At 37.9% G+C, this 21,900-nt stretch overlaps 1 protein-coding gene across 6 annotated transcripts; it reads right to left on the bottom strand.

Annotated features, from left to right (window-relative positions):
* Positions 1-378: 378 nt before the first annotated feature.
* Positions 379-20,810, bottom strand: LOC129427724 (hyccin 2). Of its 6 annotated transcripts, none has more exons than XM_073876161.1 (13): positions 20,674-20,810; positions 20,485-20,587; positions 12,588-12,723; positions 9,728-9,785; positions 9,422-9,526; positions 7,959-8,138; positions 7,565-7,645; positions 5,745-5,860; positions 5,333-5,428; positions 4,992-5,108; positions 2,728-2,815; positions 2,188-2,380; positions 379-1,704 (listed from the first exon to the last, which is right to left on the bottom strand). In XM_073876161.1, exons 4-13 carry the CDS (start codon positions 9,776-9,778, stop codon positions 1,112-1,114), a joined length of 1,620 nt encoding a protein of 539 aa, XP_073732262.1. In that variant the 5' UTR covers positions 9,779-9,785; positions 12,588-12,723; positions 20,485-20,587; positions 20,674-20,810; the 3' UTR covers positions 379-1,111. The 6 variants fall into 6 exon arrangements, with proteins under 6 accessions (XP_073732262.1, XP_073732261.1, XP_055040410.2 ...); XM_073876160.1 differs by having other exon boundaries at positions 12,588-12,670; XM_055184435.2 differs by adding an exon at positions 1,898-2,026 and having other exon boundaries at positions 2,230-2,380; positions 12,588-12,670; positions 20,485-20,760.
* Between the last annotated feature and the right edge of the window lie 1,090 nt (positions 20,811-21,900).

Genomic DNA, 21,900 nt, shown 5'->3' with positions numbered 1-21,900 from the left:
TCGTTCTCGCGGTACTTTAACATCATCCGGCTATCGGTTCTTGCAGCGCCCCATGAAGTCGAACAAGCCTACATTTGGGTCGTGTCTTAATCTAAAGGCTGCCGCCTCCGGAGGGCGCATTTATAGGCTGCATTCGTCATCAAGACTGTCTTATTTCATAATATTAACAATTATAAAGTTGACTGTTATTTTAAGTTAATAGTAAATTGTTGTAATATCCTTATGACTTTTGATGTAATGCTTAGTTAGTTAACTTAAATTTGCCCTCATATTAGACCTCCGGAGGCTAAGTCTTTTTGGATAAATGCATAAATATAAATGTGTACGTGTTTATAACATTATTTATAAATAATAATAATGAATTGAACTTGACAGTACTCCCATGAACAGCACATTTATTTACCATTCAGTAGATAGCGTCCTATCTGTACACGCAATATAGATTTTGTTAGCATATATTCTTTCTATAGTACAATAATCATATACACAAATATACACCATTTAAAATATAAACTTGTTTCAAAGTACAACATATACCGTGGTTTTTATCATTTCACAATGTAGCGTTTCATTGAGGCAGTCCACACAATTTATTATCTATGGTGGATGGGTGGAGCACAGGCAACAATAAGCAGGCTCAATCAACACAATTGAAACAGTGAAATGGAAGAGAGATTTTCTTCAAGACATCCTACAGCTGGGCTGGATAAACTCTTTGGATCATGCACTATGAGGCCTGTTTCTATGCATTGACAGTGATTGTCTGTTTTGAATTGCTCTGATACAGTAACACATTATTGTTCCTTTTGTATGTTTGTATGGCACATTTACAACAGTCTCCGAAGATGTGCACTTCTCAACATGTCCGCTAGTGTTGTGCAAAAACACGTATTTCCTCCTGAACGAACCCAAATGCATAATGTAGAGATAAAAATGCATGAGCGCAGGTGTGCGCACCATTCCATTCTCGCGCATTCACGGACGCACCGTAAGACAACATGCTTGTACGCATGCACGTTTAACCTTTTCTCAGCTTCCCATATTCTCTTTGTCTCTCACTCACGCGCACACATACACACACACACAGACAGCCCAGCCATCCAAAGTTATTCTACACCTGTGATATAATCTGCATATTAAAACTGGGTGACCGAGACTGTTTAGACAAAGGGCTTCCCGATGAAAACTGACTCCCAGGGGAGAGCAGATCTTGGTTCTTTGCTGCTTGCTCAAGACGGTCCTCCTGCAAGCTGATGGCTGACATATAGTGAGCCCTTTCTGCACTGAGACTTCCTAGAGACAAGCTATCTGTAGGCCCTGATGAACCATTCAGTCCAGTACAGTCAAGGGATTTGCTAGAAGACGTGTTGCTGGTTTTAGGAGGTGGACCAGCAAAGGGAGGAATGTAATGGGGATCCAGGAACCTTCTAGGAACGCTGGGACTCGGGCTGCGACTGCTCTCTGCCGCGCGGAGGCTGACGGCGGGCGGAGGCGACTGGTGCCGTTGGTGAAGTCTTCGGAGGGCGGCTCTGGTGTCGGCCGACGTGCTTTCTCTCTGCCTTGCTCCTGGATCTCGAGACGGCCGGACTCCAGTTATGACCCAGTCGCGCTTAACGCTGCTGGGCTGGCTGCTGCTGGAAGCCCCTGAGGAGAAACCTTCATCTGGGTCAAAAGAATCCTCTCCACAGCTCACACCATCAGTATCTAAACACAGAGAGTTGTTTTGCAGTTTAAACAAAAGTACTAAATCACAGCACAATGCTATTTTAACAAACTAAGCAACACAACCACGGGGCAAATTTTTGAACCACTAGGACCAAGAAACACTTGCTATAATGAAGGGCAGGACTTTATGTCCGGACTGTCTAACGGTGAAACTTTTCTAAGCCCCGCCTACCCCCATGCAAAGTTAGATGAATGGTACACTTTATCCGCCCATGTGACACAACATTGGCTGATTTCTCCGGTGGGGTGTATCGAGAGATGGAGGCGTAGAATTCAGCCGTGGTTGAGAAATCAAAACAATCTGAGGTAAAGACAGTTATCAAGCTAAACATAACGCTGACAAAGGGAAAATTTCACATTGAAATGGCTCCCTTATCCTGATGCATAAAGAGACAAATACAGTAGCACCTGTCCTGTAGTACTTTTAATAAAAAAAAGGGTACAAAAGGAAGGTGACTCAACCATAGATTCTTTTGCCTGACGGCGTGCGTTTCATATTCGTACCCTCTCGTTTCCAGCGAAGCCGACGAATGGAGGCAGCGGTGACAGCTGCTTGTGAGACACATCTTCCAGCAGGTGTAACTTCCACCTCCAGAAGGTTTCGTGAGCCCTCTGGAGGCCGGGATGGAAGTGAGCGACTAATTGCATTTGCCACCTGGGGATTAGAGTTGTGATATATATATATATATATATATATAATATATATATATATATATATATACAGATTTCCCTTTAAGAGTTACAATTTCAACTTTACAGTATATAAAACTTCATGAAACATGGGAAGCATATGCTTTACTGCCCTCTTGTGGCACAATACACAACTTCACTTGCTCAGATTATTGTTTGTTTGTTTGTTTGCTTATTTCTTAACATCATTTCAGCATCTATAACTATATTCATGGCATAAAACAGGTTAATTTATAAAGAAATTGGACCAATTGGATCAATTTGACCAGTTTATTGTAACACATTGGTGTGCAGGCAGGTGATGAGTTTTACCAGTAACGGCTGGGCATGGAGGTCTAACTGTGCTCGGTAGAGGATGTCATCCAATGCTTCCCTCCCTAGATCCCACTGGCCATTATAACTAAGTTAATGAGAAACGGAATAATCAAGCAGATGAGACCATTTGTGCATCATTTAAAGGTGCAATGTGGGACTTCAAGAAGGATCTTTTGACAGAAGTGCAATAAAATATACAACTATATTATCTGTGGTGTATCAAGACCTTACATAATGAACTGTATAGTTTTTATTACCTTAGAATGAGCCGTTTATCTACATACACCGCGGGTCCCCTTACATAAAAGTTGCATCATGTTTCTATAGTAGCCCTTAAAGGGATAGTTCACCCAAAAATGAAAACAATGTCACCAATGACCCACCCTCACCTCGCTCCAAACTCACAAGACCTCCGTTCATCTTCAGAACACAATTTAGGATGTTTTTTTATTTAGTCCGAGAGCTTGTTGACTCTTCATTGAAAATCCACGCACGGTACACTGTCCATGTCCAGAAAGGAAACAAAAACACCATCAAAGTAGTCCATGTGACATCAGTGGGTCAGCCAGAATGTGCTAAAGCATCGAAAACACACCTTGATCCAAAAACAACAAAAATCACGACCCTATTCAGCATTGTCTTCTCTTCCACGTCTATTGTGAAGCGCATGCGCAGGACTAAAGTCGAAAAGCCCAGGCGCACAAAAAAACCCAGCTGGGGTGCACCAGATAACACATCAGCCGCGTTGTACGTCATCCACGTCAGGAGGAGAAGACAATGCTGAATAAAGTTGCAATTTTTGTTATTTTTGGACCAAAATCTATTTTAGATGCTTCAACACATTATAACTGACCCACTGATGTCACCTGGACTACTTTGATGATGTTTTTATTACCTTTCTGGACATGGACAGTAAACCGTACATAGATTTTCAATGAAGGGTCAACAAGCTCTCGGACTAAATATAAAACATCTTAAACTGCGTTTCGAAGATGAACGGAGGTCCCACGAGTCTGCAACGACATGAGGGTGAGTCATTAATGACATCATTTTCATTTTTGGGTGAACCATCCCTTTAATGGACAAACTGTTTTATAGATCATGTTTTGTCACTAAAATGTCTCAGACAATGACGTGTTTGTCCTATGGCGGCTACCGTAGCTTCAATATGCGTTTCAAAAAGAAGAGGTTTTGAGCTGTGGACTTCAAGGGTCCACTTAGATCCAAAAAACTGAGGTCTGACCCGAGCAGGGTTAGGTCTTAAAGTTTCATGTGTGCCACGGAAACAGTTTAGGTGTAATATTAGGTAATTTAAAACGAATGTGTTTTTGCCGAACGGACCCCGAAAAGACCCAAACTCTCTCGCGTGTATGCATCAAATCCGTTTTCCAACCCCTCTTCTGTTTGTCAACATCGTGTGGCTGGCATTAGGTTCATTTTCATTGTCAATCAATTTTGAAAGCACATTTTAGCAGTTACCTTGTTGTCGTCATCAGACAACAAATGAAAATAAATAGAGCAGGGTTTCTTTCTGTCTGATTGGTGCGTGTAAGGCTGCAGTCTGCACACACGTCAGTGCCATTTATCTTCGGGTTTAAAAAAATTGTCCCTGGGGCGAACTCGGGTTTTCTGGGGTTTGTATAGAGTAGGGTCTTTCTTTAAAAAAATTACTTATGCACCTTGGGTTTAGGTAAAAAGTGATTTGGATTATTTTGGGCTGGGTATGCTTCTTTGGACCCGAGGAGACCTCTACTGTGGACTGAGCTGGTGGTTGCAATTCACAGTCTCACCACTAGATGTCGCTAAAAGTCCCATATTGCACCTTTAAAAATTCTTTGAAAATGAACAAAAAAATGAAATACTGAATTGCTTTCCATTACTTATGTTCAAAAACATAATAAAATAAGTTTACATTATGTCTGTCTCATATAGGTCTCTCGATATAAAAAGTCAACCAGTTCCTGTGTTTGAAAAATGTGACACAAACTGTGAAAACCCAGCTGAAGTCATTTGTTTTGTGATTTACTGTTTTAAACACAAAATTATCCTACATAATGTAAAAAACATTCTGTGAAAATATCCTTGACAACTTTAATATATTGACTAAGTAAGGTCATGTCAAAGACTGAAATCAAACTTTGATGCTCCCCCTAATCTCATCATTAGATTATAAGACTTTAACCTAGATTTCACACGATCACAAACACAGAAGCAAATTATTTTCACAAATCCAAGCATTTCATACAATACTGTGAACTTACATGGCATAATAAACCGCAGTTAACATCTGCACCATAAACTCCGGATCCAAGCGCACGCGGTTAGACGAATCCTTCCATGACTTCTGCTGCTGCCGTGGGTATCCGCTCACACACAGCCTGAAAAACAAGAAAAAGAGAGATGGGTAATTGAGTGCTGTTGATGACTTGTTTATTTGTGTGCCTTTATGCTAACACCGTGACCCTCCACAGAAACCCCTTGCACTCTCTCTAAATCAATACTCGATTTAATTATTCTCTTGCAGCATCTTCCAGTGTAAAAAAACTGATGCAAATGATTTTAGTGAAAAAGTTAGAGATCATTAGCATTTTCGCTGTCTTACCGTGTGCTCATTCTGCAAGCTGATTGGTGGGACGACGCAGGCATAAACACCACAGCCGAGTTGTAGCAGAGCATTAAAAAAGACAGCACCTCAAATCTGCAAGGTGAAACACACACACAGTTATATAACCTTTCCTGACGTCTACATAATTTCTGATCAGACAGCCGCACGATTGTGAGTCAGGTCATGTCGGCCTGCGTCTAGCTGGTGAAACCGCTAATAACAAATCACATTATGTCTGCACAGACACGAAACTCCAACTGCGGTTTACAAAAATGCTGTGACATCACTGCAGCTCATCCTGTCAAAAAAGAAACAGCCAAGTCGCGCCAAGAAATGTGCCCAGCAGGCATTAGCACAATCGATCAAACCAGCTATTTTACACATCAAAGTTTTGAACAACTTCGAGCACCTGTTTTGCGATGTAAACGTCTCCCTCTGAGAAAGCAGGCCGCTGTATACCACCCGGATGAGGTCATGTTGGTTCAGGGCTCCTTCTGTTAACGCCATTGACCCCAGGCTTGATGGCTACAGTAAAGAAAACAAACATAAGACTGTTTACTTATTTGTTCACTTAAGGCAAATATCTCATTTATAAAGTGTGCTCATGTGCAAGACAATAAATGCTTTCATAAATAAAAATAACCTGAATAGGTGCTTTTTACTGCTTTTATCATTTACTGAACCACCTCACATTGCTTCAGGGATTGAATGTATAGCCTTCATTAAAAAAATGTTTGTGAATAAAAGAGTGGTGTATATACACTCACCTAAAGGATTATTAGGAACACCGTACTAATACTGTGTTTGACCCCCTTTCACCTTCAGAACTGCCTTAATTCTACATGGCATTGATTAAACAAGGTGCTGAAAGCATCCTTTAGAAATGTTGGCCCATATTGATAGGATAGCTTCTTGCAGTTGATGGAGATTTGTGGGATGCACATCCAGGGCACGAAGCTCCCATTCCACCACATCCCAAAGATGCTCTGTTGGGTTGAGATCTGGTGACTGTGGGGCCATTTTAGTACAGCGAACTCATTTTCATGTTCAAGAAACCAATTTAAAATGATTCGAGCTTTGTGACATGGTGCATTATCCTGCTGGAAGTAGCCATCAGAGGATGGGTACATGGTGGTCATAAAAAAATGGACATGGTCAGAAACAATGCTCAGGTAGGCCGTGGCATTTAAACGATGCCCAATTGGCACTAAGGGGCCTAAAGTGTGCCAAGAAAACATCCCCCATACCATTACACCACAACCAGCAGCCTGCACAGTGGTAACAAGGCATGATGGATCCATGTTCTCATTCCGTTTACGCCAAATTCTGACTCTACCATCTGAATGTCTCAACAGAAATCGAGACTCATCAGAGCAGGCAACATTTTTCCAGTCTTCAACTGTCCAACTTTGGTGAGCTTGTGCAAATTGTAGCCTCTTTTTCCTATTTCCTCAAGGTTGTGCGTGTTGTGGCTTCACAAATGCTTTGTTGCATACCTCGGTTGTAACGAGTGGTTATTTCAGTCAAAGTTGCTCTTCTATCAGCTTGAATCAGTCGGCCCATTCTCCTCTGACCTCTAGCATCAACAAGGCATTTTCGCCCACAGGACTGCCGCATACTGGATGTTTTTCCCTTTTCACACCATTCTTTGTAAACCCTAGAAATGGTTGTGCATGAAAATCCCAGTAACTGAGCAGATTGTGAAATACTCAGACCGGCCCGTCTGGCACCAACAACCATGCCACGCTCAAAATTGCTTAAATCACCTTTCTTTCCCATTCTGACATTCAGTTTGGAGTTCAGGAGATTGTCTTGACCAGGACCACACCCCTAAATGCATTGAAGCAACTGCCATGTGATTGGTTGATTAAATAATTGCATTAATAAGAAATTGAACAGGTGTTCCTAATAATCCTTTAGGCAGGCATTTCAATAGAAATAGTGCGTGATTGAAATGTTTAGTGTGAGTTGTGATGTTCATTTCTTATTTGAGTTTAGCAAGATGTGCCTTTTTAATAGGAAGCTGGTCTTACAATTTACCTGGAAGACAATTAGGTAGGTTGGTGCAATATTTTCCCTATTGCTTTCCCGTAAAACAAAAATGAAATAAAATCTCGGTCTTGTATGTGTAATAATCTTCATTGAACTGACACTGATATCTTCTGCATTTGAGACACCGTCTCCATTAAAGCATTGATTAAATTGTCTCTATTTAACTTTACTTTATACCTCATGGTATATGGAAGGCTTGGAGAGGGACGGTATGGTGAATGACAACAGCTTGCCGTTTCCTTTACTGTCCACAATTTCCTGTAAAAAAGAAAACAGGAATCATGTCATAGTGGGAATATACGTTACATGTTGAAGAAGGGCGTTTAGCCCGAAACGTCCATTGTCGGTGATTAAAAAACTAGGTTGCAAGTGAACTGTGAGTGCTGTCCTTGCTTACACTACAAAATATCACCATATTTGAGGGATCCAGCACCCAGTTCAAGCTAAAAGCTACTAAATTAATAAATGTGCATGTGTTGTTTCATATAATAGTGGGAATATACCCCAGGTTAAATTTAGACTTTATATTTTGCTCTTGCCCCAAATACTCTATAAATAAGGCATCCCTTACCAGGTTATAGATCCCCAGCAACAGTGCTTCCACGCAGCCATTGCGGTAGCGCTCTCTGCTGGCTGAATGACGCAAATACACCCAAATGAGTTCAGGCAGGAACTGCAGAGTAAACTGACGCAAACTCATCTCTGTGCTTCGGTATAACTCAAACAACTGATGACACACCGGAGCCAGCAGCTAAAAGAAAAGAGACAGTGACACAAAGTGAAAGAGACGGTTAGTATGGGATACAGGTGGCGGGAGGAAACTGTCTCCTGTGCAACATGAATAATTGAAACAAAGACCAAGGATCTTAAGGAAGAACAAAGGAAGCAGCAGACATAGCAAACAAAACAAAGAACAAACAAAACAGGAAGATTGAGATATTAAAGGCGACTTGTGATCAAAACGGGCCCTCTTTACTTATTATTTCCTTGTTACTTTTCACATACAAGTTTCTGAAAGGTTTTTGTTACGATTCATACATAACAATTTAGCATTTTGTTCTTTTATGGGCTATTTCAGTGAAAGAAGTACAAGTCCTTATATGGGCACTTTAACCGAAATGGGGCACGCAAACACCAACCAAGAGCTGACACAAAATCAATGGTCACCGAAGAAGTGTGTTGTAGTTTGTGAGGGAAATTTAAGCTTGTTCAGCTTCCCAAAGAACCCAGCCTTATGGAAACAATGGATATAAATAGTTTGTTTATCCGGGGTAGGAGTAGAGATGTGCGTGTGTGTTTGTTTAATGCTGGATTATGTTAAAATGGGGTGGACCCAACCAGGTCATGGGTCACAGGTGGTAAATAAAACTGCATTAAATGTCTGTTTTGTTGGCAATCAGCACGTTATCCAGAGATAGTGGATAAATTCAAGGACCTTACAAGGACTTTCCAGGTCCATTACCCTCAAATTCAAGGACTAAATGTGGGGACACATTTCAAGAGAGAGCAAGGTTATATCCTGTTACCTTTTAAGATACATTGTCCATGTATGTATATTTAAAAAAAACTTCCCAGGGCCTTGAATTTTTTTCCAGAGATTCACAAACTTTTAAAAATTTTAAGGACCCGTGGGAACCCTGTGTGTGTTGCCTGCTCGTGATTCGCTCCACCGACGGTACGCCTCAAGGGATTAATTCTGAAAGAATCGGTATAGCTGATCAGTTTTTTATAAATATGATAAAACTAAAGACTCTTTGGATATAAAAGAATGTAATACTACTCTATAGGTACTCCAGATCTTTCTCTCTCTCTCTGTCTCATAATCAATAATACCAATATTTAATACCAGCATTAAAAACATATGTACATCTGACACTTTAAACCCCAGCGTTCAAAACAAACAGCATTATTATACACAATAATATCAACACATGCATTCATAAACAAACATTCCCCAACAAAAGATGTTTTGGCAGCAAAATGCCCATAAGAGGAGAAAACACAAATCTAGCCTGAAGGCAGAGTTTATTGTACCTCGCTGCTGGGTTGCTCTTGTATAACAGCATAAAGAGAAGGTACCAGAGCTTTCTTCAGACCCAGGCTGTCGGCATAGCTGGGGATTTGCTCATCAGGTAACGTCTAAAGAGGAGAAACGGTGGATGGAATGACTAAACAGTCACGACCTGAATCAGATTGACACTGAATTGGCTAAATATTACTCCGTTACATTCTGACGTTCCAGAACCAAATGTGGTTAATGGGACACTCAGACCGCCGGGGATTTGAGGGAGCTATATAAAACACAATATTAAATCATGCATGAATGTGAAAATCTCCCACCTTGAACTCTGACAGCCATTCCTCCACCACCCCACGTTCTGAGCAAAGCATGGTCCTTCTGAAAAAAAAGACAAAAAAAGAAATTACTAGATAGACAGAGAGAGAGTACATATGAAGAGTTTGGTTCTAAAATGTGATAAACGCCATTTAAAAAAAAGTAGTTACCGCACAAATCAGTATTGTTATCTGGTCCGTATTAAAAAGTAAATACTTAATTTTACGCAAAATCCGATATCCACTGTGTTATTCTGTCATCTTTTCTCGCTTTTTCCCAAATCGCGATAAACTGCAGTCCTCCTTTTTTGCAGAATGCAATAAATTCGCTTAACCAATCACAGCGCACCATTCCACGCATTGTAAACAATAATGGCGGCGCTTTGAATACACACAGAATCCTAGTTTTCCTCATCTACTTTGTACTTCGTGATCAACAAACAAACAAAACAAAATAATACCTTGATGGCATTGCTAAACCTGTGGTGGTTTTCTGATGCCGACTGTCAAGCATCAAGCTTCTGTCATGCTAACACATTGACCCCAGGGAATCTTATGAAAAGCTGTCCATTATTTTAAGCGAAGTCAACGAAAATTGAGCAGGACCAAAACATTTATAGCTGATCGCTGTCAAAAAAGTTCAGTGACGACTCCCAAGGAGGACAGCAGCAATGACAGTGTTCTTAATATGACAAAGTAAGTGTTTTGATTAATGCCATTAATGTTAATTTTTTTTAAATCCGTGTATACCAGTCAACTAAATGAATATCACATGGCAAAGATGAATGCACATTTATACATTGATTCAATAGATTTATAGCATTTTGCAGAAAAAAAATCAGTTTGTATAATAAATCTTTGAAAATCAAATTGTGGATTTGAATTTTTTATGTTTTTATAACCTAAAGATGCTATTTGGAAGTTTGTTACAGAAAATAGTGTTTTTCATCTTGTCACTTTCTTGATATAGAAAACACATTTTTACCCAAATTAGTCAAAATTGAATTATTGCATTTTAAAAACCAAACTCTTCACATTTGACCCTGGACCACAAAACTCATAATGTCATAATGGTAAATTATTTATCATAATAAATAAATAAATATGTTTTTCTTTTGATGTATAGGACACTATTTGGTCGAGATATAACTGTTTGAAAATCTGGAATCTGAGGGTACAAAAAAAATCTAAATATTGACAAAAATGTAAATATTTGTTGTCCGAATAAAGTCCTTAGCAACTACATCCAGTAACAAAATAAAAGTTTTGATATATTTAAGGTACAAATACAAAATATCTTCATGGAATACGATTTTTACATAATAATAATAATAATAATACATTTTATTTGTATTGCACTTTACAATACAATATCCTTGATTTTTTTGTATTTAAAAAAAAATCGATAATTGTGACCCATAAAATGTATTTTTGGCTTTCGCTACAAATATACCCATGCGACTTAAAGGTGCCAAAGAATGCATTGAAATAATATGTTAAATTGCTCTCTGGTATCTACATAAAATGTAACTTCTACAATAAGTTTTTACATGTCCATTTACCACCCTAGGATTTGCCCTTAGAATGAAATTGTGTTATTGCCCCATTTAGAAGGGTCATGAATGATAATGTTGAGCTTTGCTCTGATTGGCTGTTTCACAGTTAGGCTCATGAGGCTCATGTTAGTAGCTCACATAGGTAAACAGTCCTTATATGTTTGAGCCTGCATCAGATGAAGATACAGATTATCAGGAACAACCAATTGTTTGAAGATTGAAAATGGACGTTTCTGAGTGGTGTTTTTTCTTCAGTATTATTGCAAGTTAACGTCAATAGCAAAACTTCAGCCTAAACACTAGCATTAACTAGCATATAGTGCTAACTCAACAGTCACAACTTAAAAAAAAAGTCACAAAAAAAAATTAACAACTTTGTAATTAATTTAATCTGTAATTTAATGTTGGGGCGTACATCTCAACTAACGTCACAGTCTGTGTTATGTTGAGATTGGCCTGTTTTCCAGTGTTTTTTTGTGTGCACAAGGATTAGGAGAAGGAAACAAACCGTGTATGATGCTCACGATATGTCATTACCATGTACAGAACTCTTATTATTTATCTATGCCTACTAGGTAAACACAGTTTTACATTTTACTGCACCTTTAAGACTGGTTTGTGGTCCAGGCTCACGTATATACTGTATTGTATGACTACTGTATACTATATACACTGTACATACATATACATATAACACACTGAAATTCTGTGATTCACAAATCAAGTTTATACCCAAGTATGAAAAAGATCATGACGTAAAAGGATTAGAAAACAAATAAGACTTTGAAGACACTAATGTAATTTGTAACACTGACCAAGCAAAATGCATAAAAGGTTAGATTTCCTTGCTCTTTAAAACATTTCCAGTAAACTTTGCACTGAAACAAAAGAAACTGAAATACAAAAATGCAATGTAAATGCGTTTCACTACACGACTTGTAAATACATAATAAAATAAAGCAAAATAAATTTTTACTGTAATTATGTTGTAACAACACAGGCAAAGGTCAAATATCTAACCCATGGCAAACATACTGCATCTCTTTCTGTAAAAACAACCATGTCTCAAATTCATCTTGATATACGACTTAAAATGTTTGTTTGGTGGCCTAAAGTCTTGAAATACCTTTAGTTTACATTCCTTCTAACAACAGCAGATAAAGTCTCAGCTCATCATTCCTGCATAGCGATTTAAACCACCCACTATCTAGCAACTCTTTTTTTATTTTCTCACTAAGAACCTATTTTAACTTGCAGTTGGTGTTTGTTAGGTACAATTCTGGACCTTGTGTGTATACCATGCAGCTCACCTGACACAGACCCGGCTCAGATGCGTAGAGAGGGAGAGTTTTGGCCCAGATTCTTCATGTCTTTTGAACGCTGTTCAATCAGCCTTCAGATAAAAAGAAGACACAAGACTGAACTTCAGAAGCTGATACACCTGCCCTACACAGAGAGGATTACTGTTACTACAGCGACTGTGTTCTCATGTTCCAAGCTGAGTGTTTGTAGAGCTGCAGGTGCCCCATTTAGGCCTTAACACAGGAACCACTGTGCTTATGCATGTCTGTGTAACTCCTACAATCAGAGGCTTTGTTATTGGCAACGTGGCAGTTGGGGATGAGTGCCCTGTTTTAATTAGACGGCATCGGTGAGCTGGGAGTTTGGAAGCGAATCTAAAGTAAACAAAACAGATTCTCTACATGCTTAATAAAATCTGCCAACAACCCAAATCCAGCTTGCACAGTTGAGAGATGACCTATGATAGCCCAATGCAAGCACCCAATAACACTTAAAGGCGGAGTGCATGATCTCTGAAAGCCAATGCTGATATATGAAATCACCTAAACAAACACCCCTACCCCAATAGAATCTGGACCTTCTTTTAATAGATCCATCCTACACATACGCAACCCAGGCAACGATGTCGGTTAGTAGACACGCCCCTTACTGTTGATTGGATACAAGTGTGTTTTGGTACCCCGCATGTGGTATGTAGCCCAGAAAATGCATTGCATTTTGTCGCAATGCGCATGCCTCAAACGTCTGTGTACACGTACGAGTCAATTACACTATACTATGAAAGGCTGTGCATTTGACCATGCGCATACACACAAAAAAACAGACTGTACACCAGGCTTTATAGACTCCTGTACACTGTTTCCTGTTCATTGAAGAATTTGATTTACAGTACCGTATATACACAATACATAAATAATTCAGAAACCTGAAAGTTGTACTAACATCAAACATTGCAAATTTAAGGTAAAACATGATTTGGACCCTTCTGTAAAAATTATTTAAAAAATATACTAATATACTAATGTAAAACACACTGTAGTCGTATACTTGGTAAACTAATTGTACTATAGTGCTTTTGAACATTGCCATAGTAAATATTACAGTATACTAGAATATTTACTACAGTTTATCAATGCACTATAGTTATTTTTACAGTTTATTATTGTAAATACTAACTGAAGTATACTACAGTATTTTTTCACTTAAAGGATTAGTCCATTTTCTTAAACTAATTTCTCAGATAATTTACTCACCACCATGTCATCCAAAATGTTGATGTCTTTCTTTGTTCAGTCGAGAAGAAATTATGTTTTTTTAGGAAAACATTCCAGGATTTTTTTCATTTTAATGGACTTTAATGGACCCCAACACAGTTTTAATGTGGTTTAAAAATGCAGTTTTAAAGGACTCTAAACGATCTCAAGGGTCTTATCTACCAAAAACGATTGTCATTTTTGGCAAGAAAAATAAAAAATATGCACTTTTAAACCACAACCTCTCATCTGTTAAGTGTTGGGGTCCATTAAAGTCCATTAAAATGAGAAAAATCCTGGAATGTTTTCCTCAAAAAACATTATTTCTTATCGACTGAACAAAGAAAGACATCAACATTTTGGATGACATGGTGGTGAGTAAATTATCTGGATTTTTTTTAAGAAAATGGACTAATCCTTTAAACTGAAAAGATTTAATGCAAATTAATGTGTGTGTGCGTGTGTGCATCTGTTGGTGTTTATGATTAGCCAATATAATTTCAGATGCCAGTAAGCTTACAAATACTTGACACAAATCAAATTTTGTACGCTTCATGTAATTTTTTTATCATATTTTCTTCATTCATATCACAGTGCATTTCATTTGCTACTATTATTATTTGTGTTAAACCGTTTGTAAACATTTAATCGTATCGTATTTTAATGTTTATTGAAAAGTGCTGAATCGGATGGCTTTACTTCTGTGTAAATGATCAGTCTTAAACTGTTGGCATGGCAAGCAGTGTTTCTTGTTGCTAATGTGTAACTCAATACCTTCCATGCGCCCCAAATTTCAAACTAGTACTTTCCAAATCAGAGTATGTTGAAATGATTATCCAGTACAGTCAATGGTCTACTGTAATTGGAGATCAATACAGACTCCTGCAGCTGATAATATCCACAACTCACTGTGAGATGGAGAAGTTTAGTGACTACACTACACTGAATAAATAGACTCCTTTATCGCCTACGTCACTGTGACGTCACCGCTCTAACTGGAGGCAAAACATAAGTAGGAACTCATAGCAGGTGCGCTAAAAGTTTGAGGTTTTGACTTTCAAATGTCATCTTGTTCTGTTTTTGGCTGCAAGAACAGAAGGAACAGCACTTTTGGTTCAAAACTAAAGTTTTACCAGATCCTGGCAGACATTCCTTCACACAAATCAAGAAGACATTTGTAGTTGAATGCAATACGGCGTACAGACTGAGATCATAAATAATGCTTGTGTTTGCAGTGCACACTTCACATCAAGTAAAATAATGTATTAATATGTACTGGTGTGTTGGTTTTATCTTGTACAAATCAGCAAGTTTATGTTTTATAGGCAAAAAGTTGCCAACCTTCAGTGCTATTGTTTACCTTAAATGTTAAACAAACATACAGCGATAGATGTGTGTGCCATCGTTTGAATGGGCTCTTAAAATAATCCACATTGCTAATCATAGTCAGCCCAGCGATAGGTTACATTAGATAATAAGCCTTGACAAAATTCCCCAAACCACCCAAAAGTAATTCATATGTTGTCTAAAAAATATCCAAAACCTGGTTAAAATCGCAAGAATTAATTACAAAAATAGCTGTCACGGTCCCGCAGAATCAGTGACTGTATATATTTGGACAGTTCCGAACCTTCTTCTCCATCCATCTTTAATAAATGCCTCCTAAAACGTTAAAATTGGCTTTTATTGTTAGGTATGATTGTTGAAAATTATTATTTTGCACATAATAGAGGAGACAATAATGTGACTTGGGGCAAGTCGTCACACGCTTTTCACCCTGGAAATAGTTAACCCCGGTTATTCTAAACCCCGGGTTAACGGAATCCTGGGATATCTGTATTACGTTTTACATTGTTCATACTTAACCAGGGGTTAAAGGATTAGTCCATTTTCTTAAAAAAAATCCAGATAATTAACTCACCACCATGTCATCCAAAATGTTGATGTCTTTCTTTGTTCAGTCGAGAAGAAATTATGTTTTTTGACTAATACATTCCAGAATGTTTCTCATTTTAATAGACTTTAATGGACCCCAACACGTAACAGTTTAAAAGACACTGGGGCGTAGTTTCGCATACGTCATCGGTGACCTTTCGGCCCATCACAGGACCGGATATAGAAGAGAATTTGTAGTTTAAAAGTGCATATTTTTTATTTTTCTTGTCAAAATGACAATCATTTCGCTAGATAAGACCCTTATGCCTCGTTTGGGATTGTTTAGAGTCCTTTGAAACTGCAATTTTAAACTGCAATAAAACTGTTACGTGTTGGGGTCCATTAAAGTCCATTAAAATGAGAAAAATCCTGAAATGTCCTCCTCAAAAAAACACAATTTCTTCTCGACTGAACAAAGAAAGACACCAACATCCCGGATGACATAGTGGTAAGTAAATTGACTAATCCTTTAAGAGATAAACTGGGTATTCATAATCTGACGTTTCACACTGTGCATTCCTAAACTCTAGGGCTGCATTCCACTCCAGTTTTAGACACGCACTCGCGAACTTCCCTAAACACTTCCCCTCGGAGGAATCCCTGTCGCCATTTTGAAGTGTGTTCCACTTTGTCAAGTGAACAAGGGAAGTTTATATGGACAGACCCTACAAGTCTACTTCATATACACTTCAGGCAGCTCCATATACCACAATGCAAAACAATGTCACGTCACTTCAGCAGCTCATGCTTTGCACAGTTCAAATGATGGAGGGGTGGTCTCCGTTTTCCATGTGATCAAGTGCTTAGGGCGTTTCATTTGAACCCACTTCAAGTGTTCCGCCAGTAGTGCGCACTCGTACAACATAAGCAATGACGTACATTTGAGTGAACAAGACTGAGGGAAGTTAGCGAGGGAAGGTCATAAAAATGAACAGGAACGCAGGGTAGGTCAGGTGTGTGAAACCCAGCTCCTACACCTGTCTGTAATTATCAAGCAACCCTGAACACCTTGATTAGCTGCTTCAGCTGTGTTTATTTCATTTCACACTGCGTGCGTTTGTGATAATCAATGCTTGATTCTGATTGGCCAGTGGCGACATTCCACCTGAAATTATCTCAGTACTGTGAGTCATTTTGACAAGTGCAATTTAATACTTTTTTTTAAATAAGTTCAGTTCAGATCAGTTTAGTTTCTAAAGCACTATTTAAACAACAAGACATTGTCCCAAAGTGCTGTACAGCATTTAATAATACACAAAAAAAATTCAATATAAATATGCAAATAACATATGATAACTTACAAATGATTAAACCAAATGCATGTTTGTCTTGTCTGAACTTTGCACTTGAATGTTAAAACTGCTAAGCAGCTGTTTCTTCTGTAAGGTTTGCATTTCTTACAATAAGCTAATGAAATACACTAAACCAATATTTCACGTCCATATATTTACTCATGTGGCAAGTAGCCGTGTAAGAAGCAGGATAATGTACATCCAGCCAGCTGTAATCGCAAATAAACCCGTTCATGATATCATATAAGACCCCTCTGCTTAACATTAGAGTTCTGACCACCCTCACACTACAGGAATTACTTTAAAAATACACATTATAGTAGTGATGCACCGATGTATCGGCCGCCGATATTTATCGGCCGATTTTTGATGAATTTGAAACCATCGGCATATCGGCAATAGCACGAGAAAGGCCGATAACGATTGTTTATTAATTAACTGCATAAAGAAATCCATTATAGCTAAAAAATGAGTTAATGTTGTTAATAAAATAAATGCTGAATAGCAAAAACCACCTTTGAAGGTTGTCATGCTGTCATATTATATTTGTTTTAGCTTAATTTGTGCCTCTCTTATTATGTTGGTCAGATCAAATAATTTAATGCAGAAATAAACTAGCTAATAGACCAACTGTATAGTATTGTATACAAGTGTTTAATATCGGTATCGACATCGGCCAGAAGTTGTCTGTTTAAATCGGTATCGGCCAAAAAATCCTATCGGTGCATCCCTACATTATATCATTAAAAATATATATACTTTCCTAAAAGAAAATTTGTGACATGAAATCCTGATCGTGACTTTGCTTGGTTCTTCCTAATTTGAAAATTAAGATTTATATGTGTGTCGTAACTGAGGTTCTGCAACAGTTTGACTCAAATATTTTTTTTTTAAAAATGTAGTCTGGGTGTAACAAAACAGCAGTCAATGCCCTCTTACGCATTTTCCACGAACTTCAGTACTAAATTTTGCTCCACGAAAGCTTTACCTCAGGACAGGGCCTGACCATTACACACAACACACCCTGCTGGGCGGATGCAACACGGTGCCCGTGCCTGCTCTCTAACCCTTGCCAATGCATAAGAAGCTTACAAGATTCACTGCCAGATAATTAAGTGTATACAGTCCACGAGAAGAGGGACGCACAGCGAGGCCTAAAATAGCCATTGTGAAACAAGCTTAGGGCAAAGAGAGAAGGGAAACCGAGAAGTGATTTTACACACAAGAGATCAGAGCAATACGTAATAAACGAGCATTAGCAAGATACAGTGTGCTATGATCTGACTACTGACTGCGACAGGGCATAACACAAAGGTCATTGTTAAATCAATTGCGTGACATACTTCACATCCTTCTCTGAAACACACTCCAATCTGTCACAAACACACTACCTGCACAGACACGTTCGAGTAACATTCAAAATCTCATGCAAAACCAGCAAAATCAAGCACAGAAAAGGGAAAACATTCAAGCGTATGGACGCACACATAGACTGTGTGTACACGTGCAGTTAAAAATACCCTGCAGGCATTCAAACACACTAACTTTGTCCTCAATATTGTGTTTTTGTTCAGACAGGCTGAGAAACATCACATCACTCTCAATCTTGTCAAATTAGCCAGATGGCGTCTAATCTGAACCAGGCAAATCTCTCGGCCGTGCAGAATAAAAGTCCTTGGCAAGGGTTACAATCCAGCTCCTCCAAGACAATAACAACACTTAGCCTATGACAGAAACCCTACGTTGATTTGATTAAAGAATTACTTTAGGTTAAATCAGTGGTGAAATAAGCACCAGTGATTGCTCCCATTTTGTCCAGGGTTATTATTTGACTGTGGCTTTACTGCTCATTTACATTATTGGTGCTTCTGTGTTTTGGGGGATTGAAATAACACACTTCATACTGCTGGTTTATAGGTGTGCCTTACTGGCATCTGGCCACTTTGTCCTGATGCAAGAGAGATACCCTCTGATATTATGCCAAAGCATGGCATAGTGCCAAAGTATGTGTAGTGTGAAAGCATTTAAAAGGTATACAATAATACTCTATATTAAAGAGTAGTACATATCTTACTTTAGGCTACATTTTATTGTGCATTAAGAAAGTCTACAATATAAGGCATGCATGCAATATTATATTATAATATATTTCATATTGCATACCAGTATTATGTATAAGTTTACGAAATGTCTGAATCAGAAGGCTAATATTGAAGAGTAGAACATAACTTTCTTTAGGCTAAAATGTATAGTGCAAGTGTGTTTGTGGTGTAATAAGAATGATTAAGTATAAAATTTAAGTTATATATTATAATATATACTATATGGCCGGCAATATTATACATATTACGAAAAGGCTAAACCAGCATGCTAATATTAAGAGTAGTATTTCATTAGGCTAAAATATTTAGTGTCAGTGTGTGTGTGGTGTAATAAGAATGATAAAGTATACAATTTAAGGTATATATTATAATATAATGTATGGCCAAGAATAATATACATATTACAAAAAGGCTAAACCAGCATGCTAATATTAAAGAGTAGTACATATCTGTCTTTAGACTAACATCTGATGTGTATGTGGTGTGAAAGCACTTAGAAACTATACAATTAGAGTATATAATATTATATATATACCTTATGTCCAAAAATATGATATATATTATGATAAGGTCATACTAGTATGCTAATGTCAAAGAGTAGTACATCTTTCTTTGGGCAAAAATCTATAGTGCTAATGTATGTGTGCTATGAAAGGATTTAGTATGTATACAGTTTAAGGTATATAATACATAGATACACATATTATAGTCAACATTATATATGGGCCAAGCCAGTATGCTATTATTAAAGGGTAAATAGTACATAATGTATCCTTTAGGCTAGTCTCCAAATGTGTGTGGTGTTAAAGCATGAACTATATAATATTATTTATAATGAATGGACACTTTTTATATGTAATGAAAAGGCCAAACCAGTATGCTAATCTAAAAGAGTAGTACATATTTTTCTTCAGGCTTACAATCTATAATGCCAAATTTGTGTGTGTGAGATGTGAAAGGATTTAGTATCTATACAAAATTGATGGAATTAATATTATATACATTATACGGCGAACATTATAGGTTATTATGGAAAGGCCATGCAAGTGTGCTAATATTAAAGAGTAGTAACGTTAAACATATTTATTTAGTCTGAAATCGAATTGAAATCGAGTTTGCTTTTTACAGATTGTTATTAACTTTTAAATGTTCGTAATTTAAAAAAAATATTTTAATAAACATTTGGCGCAAATATAACAAAATCACGGCCATCGTTTATTTTATTATACTAAAACATATGTGTTATCAAAATAAATTAAAATAATCACATAAATACGTCCATGATCACAGTTTGTACCTGTGTTATGGTTATAAATGACATACCAGTAGAAAGCAGTGGACTCCTCCGGATGCTGCAGCGGATACTAGAGGGTTTGAGCAAAGCTGCAATGCGCCTTAAAGGACAGACCCCACACAACGGCCACTTCTGAGATAAAGCAGATCATTACTGATATAATCCCACCCGTCTACTACTATTAATATCAAAGAGTCGACGATTTAAAAAGGCCTTGCGTTTGTCCGACGGTGAAGATCATTTCACTGTTGACATCATACACCTCCCAGCTCTCTCGCTCTTCCTGCCAACTTGCAGCTATTTACCTGACCAATTGAGTCGCTCTGATCGAGCCCTCAGAGCGGCTGGCCAATAGCTGCTCAGTGCGTTGAGCTGTGACACGCACGTTGCACTGCGCGGTGCGCGGCTATTGGCCGGGCGATCTGAGGGCTCGATCTAAGCAACTCAATTGGTCAGGTGAATAGGTGACCCGTGCTTGTGTTAAAAGAGACACGCGTCATCAAGTGCACTGTACTTTGAGATCCCATAGAAGAAAAATAGTACATCGCTCGTCAAATGTTTTGATTTATCCTATTTTTAATAATAGTAAAGTAACTATGAAATAGAAACATTCGATGTATGGGTATGGTGTAGCAACACATGTTAAAACAAATCTTATGTACCCTGTATGCCTACACACTCTACGCATGCGCTCAACCAACTTCGTAAAGTATCCACCTGGGATGCATTTTAAAGAGTTTTGGAGGAGTTCCCATAAGAGTTCTGGGCATTTCTTGGCTGCCTGCACTTTCCTTTTTCGGCCAACACATTGATTTAAAAAATAAATTCATTTCTGAAGAAAAAGCCTATAGATCAAAATGTTTTTAATATGAGCAAAAAATCTATACTGTAGCCATGTCTTTTTTCTGTCTGCAAGGCTGTCTGTCAGAAGGCATTTCAGTATAAAGAACAGTCTACACACAACAGTCTATTAATGTATTTATTAATGTATATATAATAATACTTTAACATTTTGGTTACAGAGAAAGATAAGAAAAGCAATCATAGCAGCAATTTTTAATAAATTGCTAATGTGGTACATTACTTTATTACACAATTAGTTAATAATACTCGAAATTAGTGGTTCTAAGGTGGTCCCCCTTGTGTACGATGCATACCTTTGCGCCCCATCCCAAAGAAAACTTAGGACATAAAACATTTTTAAAACGTAAAAATTTAATGAAACAAAATATATAAAACTACAAAATGTAGTGCTCTTGGTTAGTGGAGTGCTCTTGGTTAGCTCCTTAGTTAGTAGAGGTGTAATTACACAGAATTTATGATAAATGAATGTATTTTATAAAATGTCATTAATGTAGGGCCCCCTGGGACCATCTCAGGGCCCCCCAGGATAGTTAGATAATACTAAAGATATTTTAAACTTATAACTGAGCATAAAATGTTAC

Source organism: Misgurnus anguillicaudatus, chromosome 14 (assembly GCF_027580225.2).
Source record: "Misgurnus anguillicaudatus chromosome 14, ASM2758022v2, whole genome shotgun sequence".
Lineage (NCBI taxonomy): Eukaryota > Metazoa > Chordata > Actinopteri > Cypriniformes > Cobitidae > Misgurnus > Misgurnus anguillicaudatus.
This window is presented reverse-complemented; position numbering and strand designations above follow the sequence as displayed.

Excerpts from the sequence above, each read along its gene's own strand:
- LOC129427724 (XM_055184435.2), bottom strand. The coding sequence starts at position 9,778 with ATGCTTTGCTCAGAACGTGGGGTGGTGGAGGAATGGCTGTCAGAGTTC. Across the intron at positions 5,429-5,744 it reads ACGTTTACATCGCAAAACAG|ATTTGAGGTGCTGTCTTTTT; the intron begins GTGCTCGAAGTT and ends TTCACCTTGCAG. Across the intron at positions 1,705-1,897 it reads TCATCTAACTTTGCATGGGG|ATACTGATGGTGTGAGCTGT; the intron begins GTAGGCGGGGCT and ends CTCTGTGTTTAG.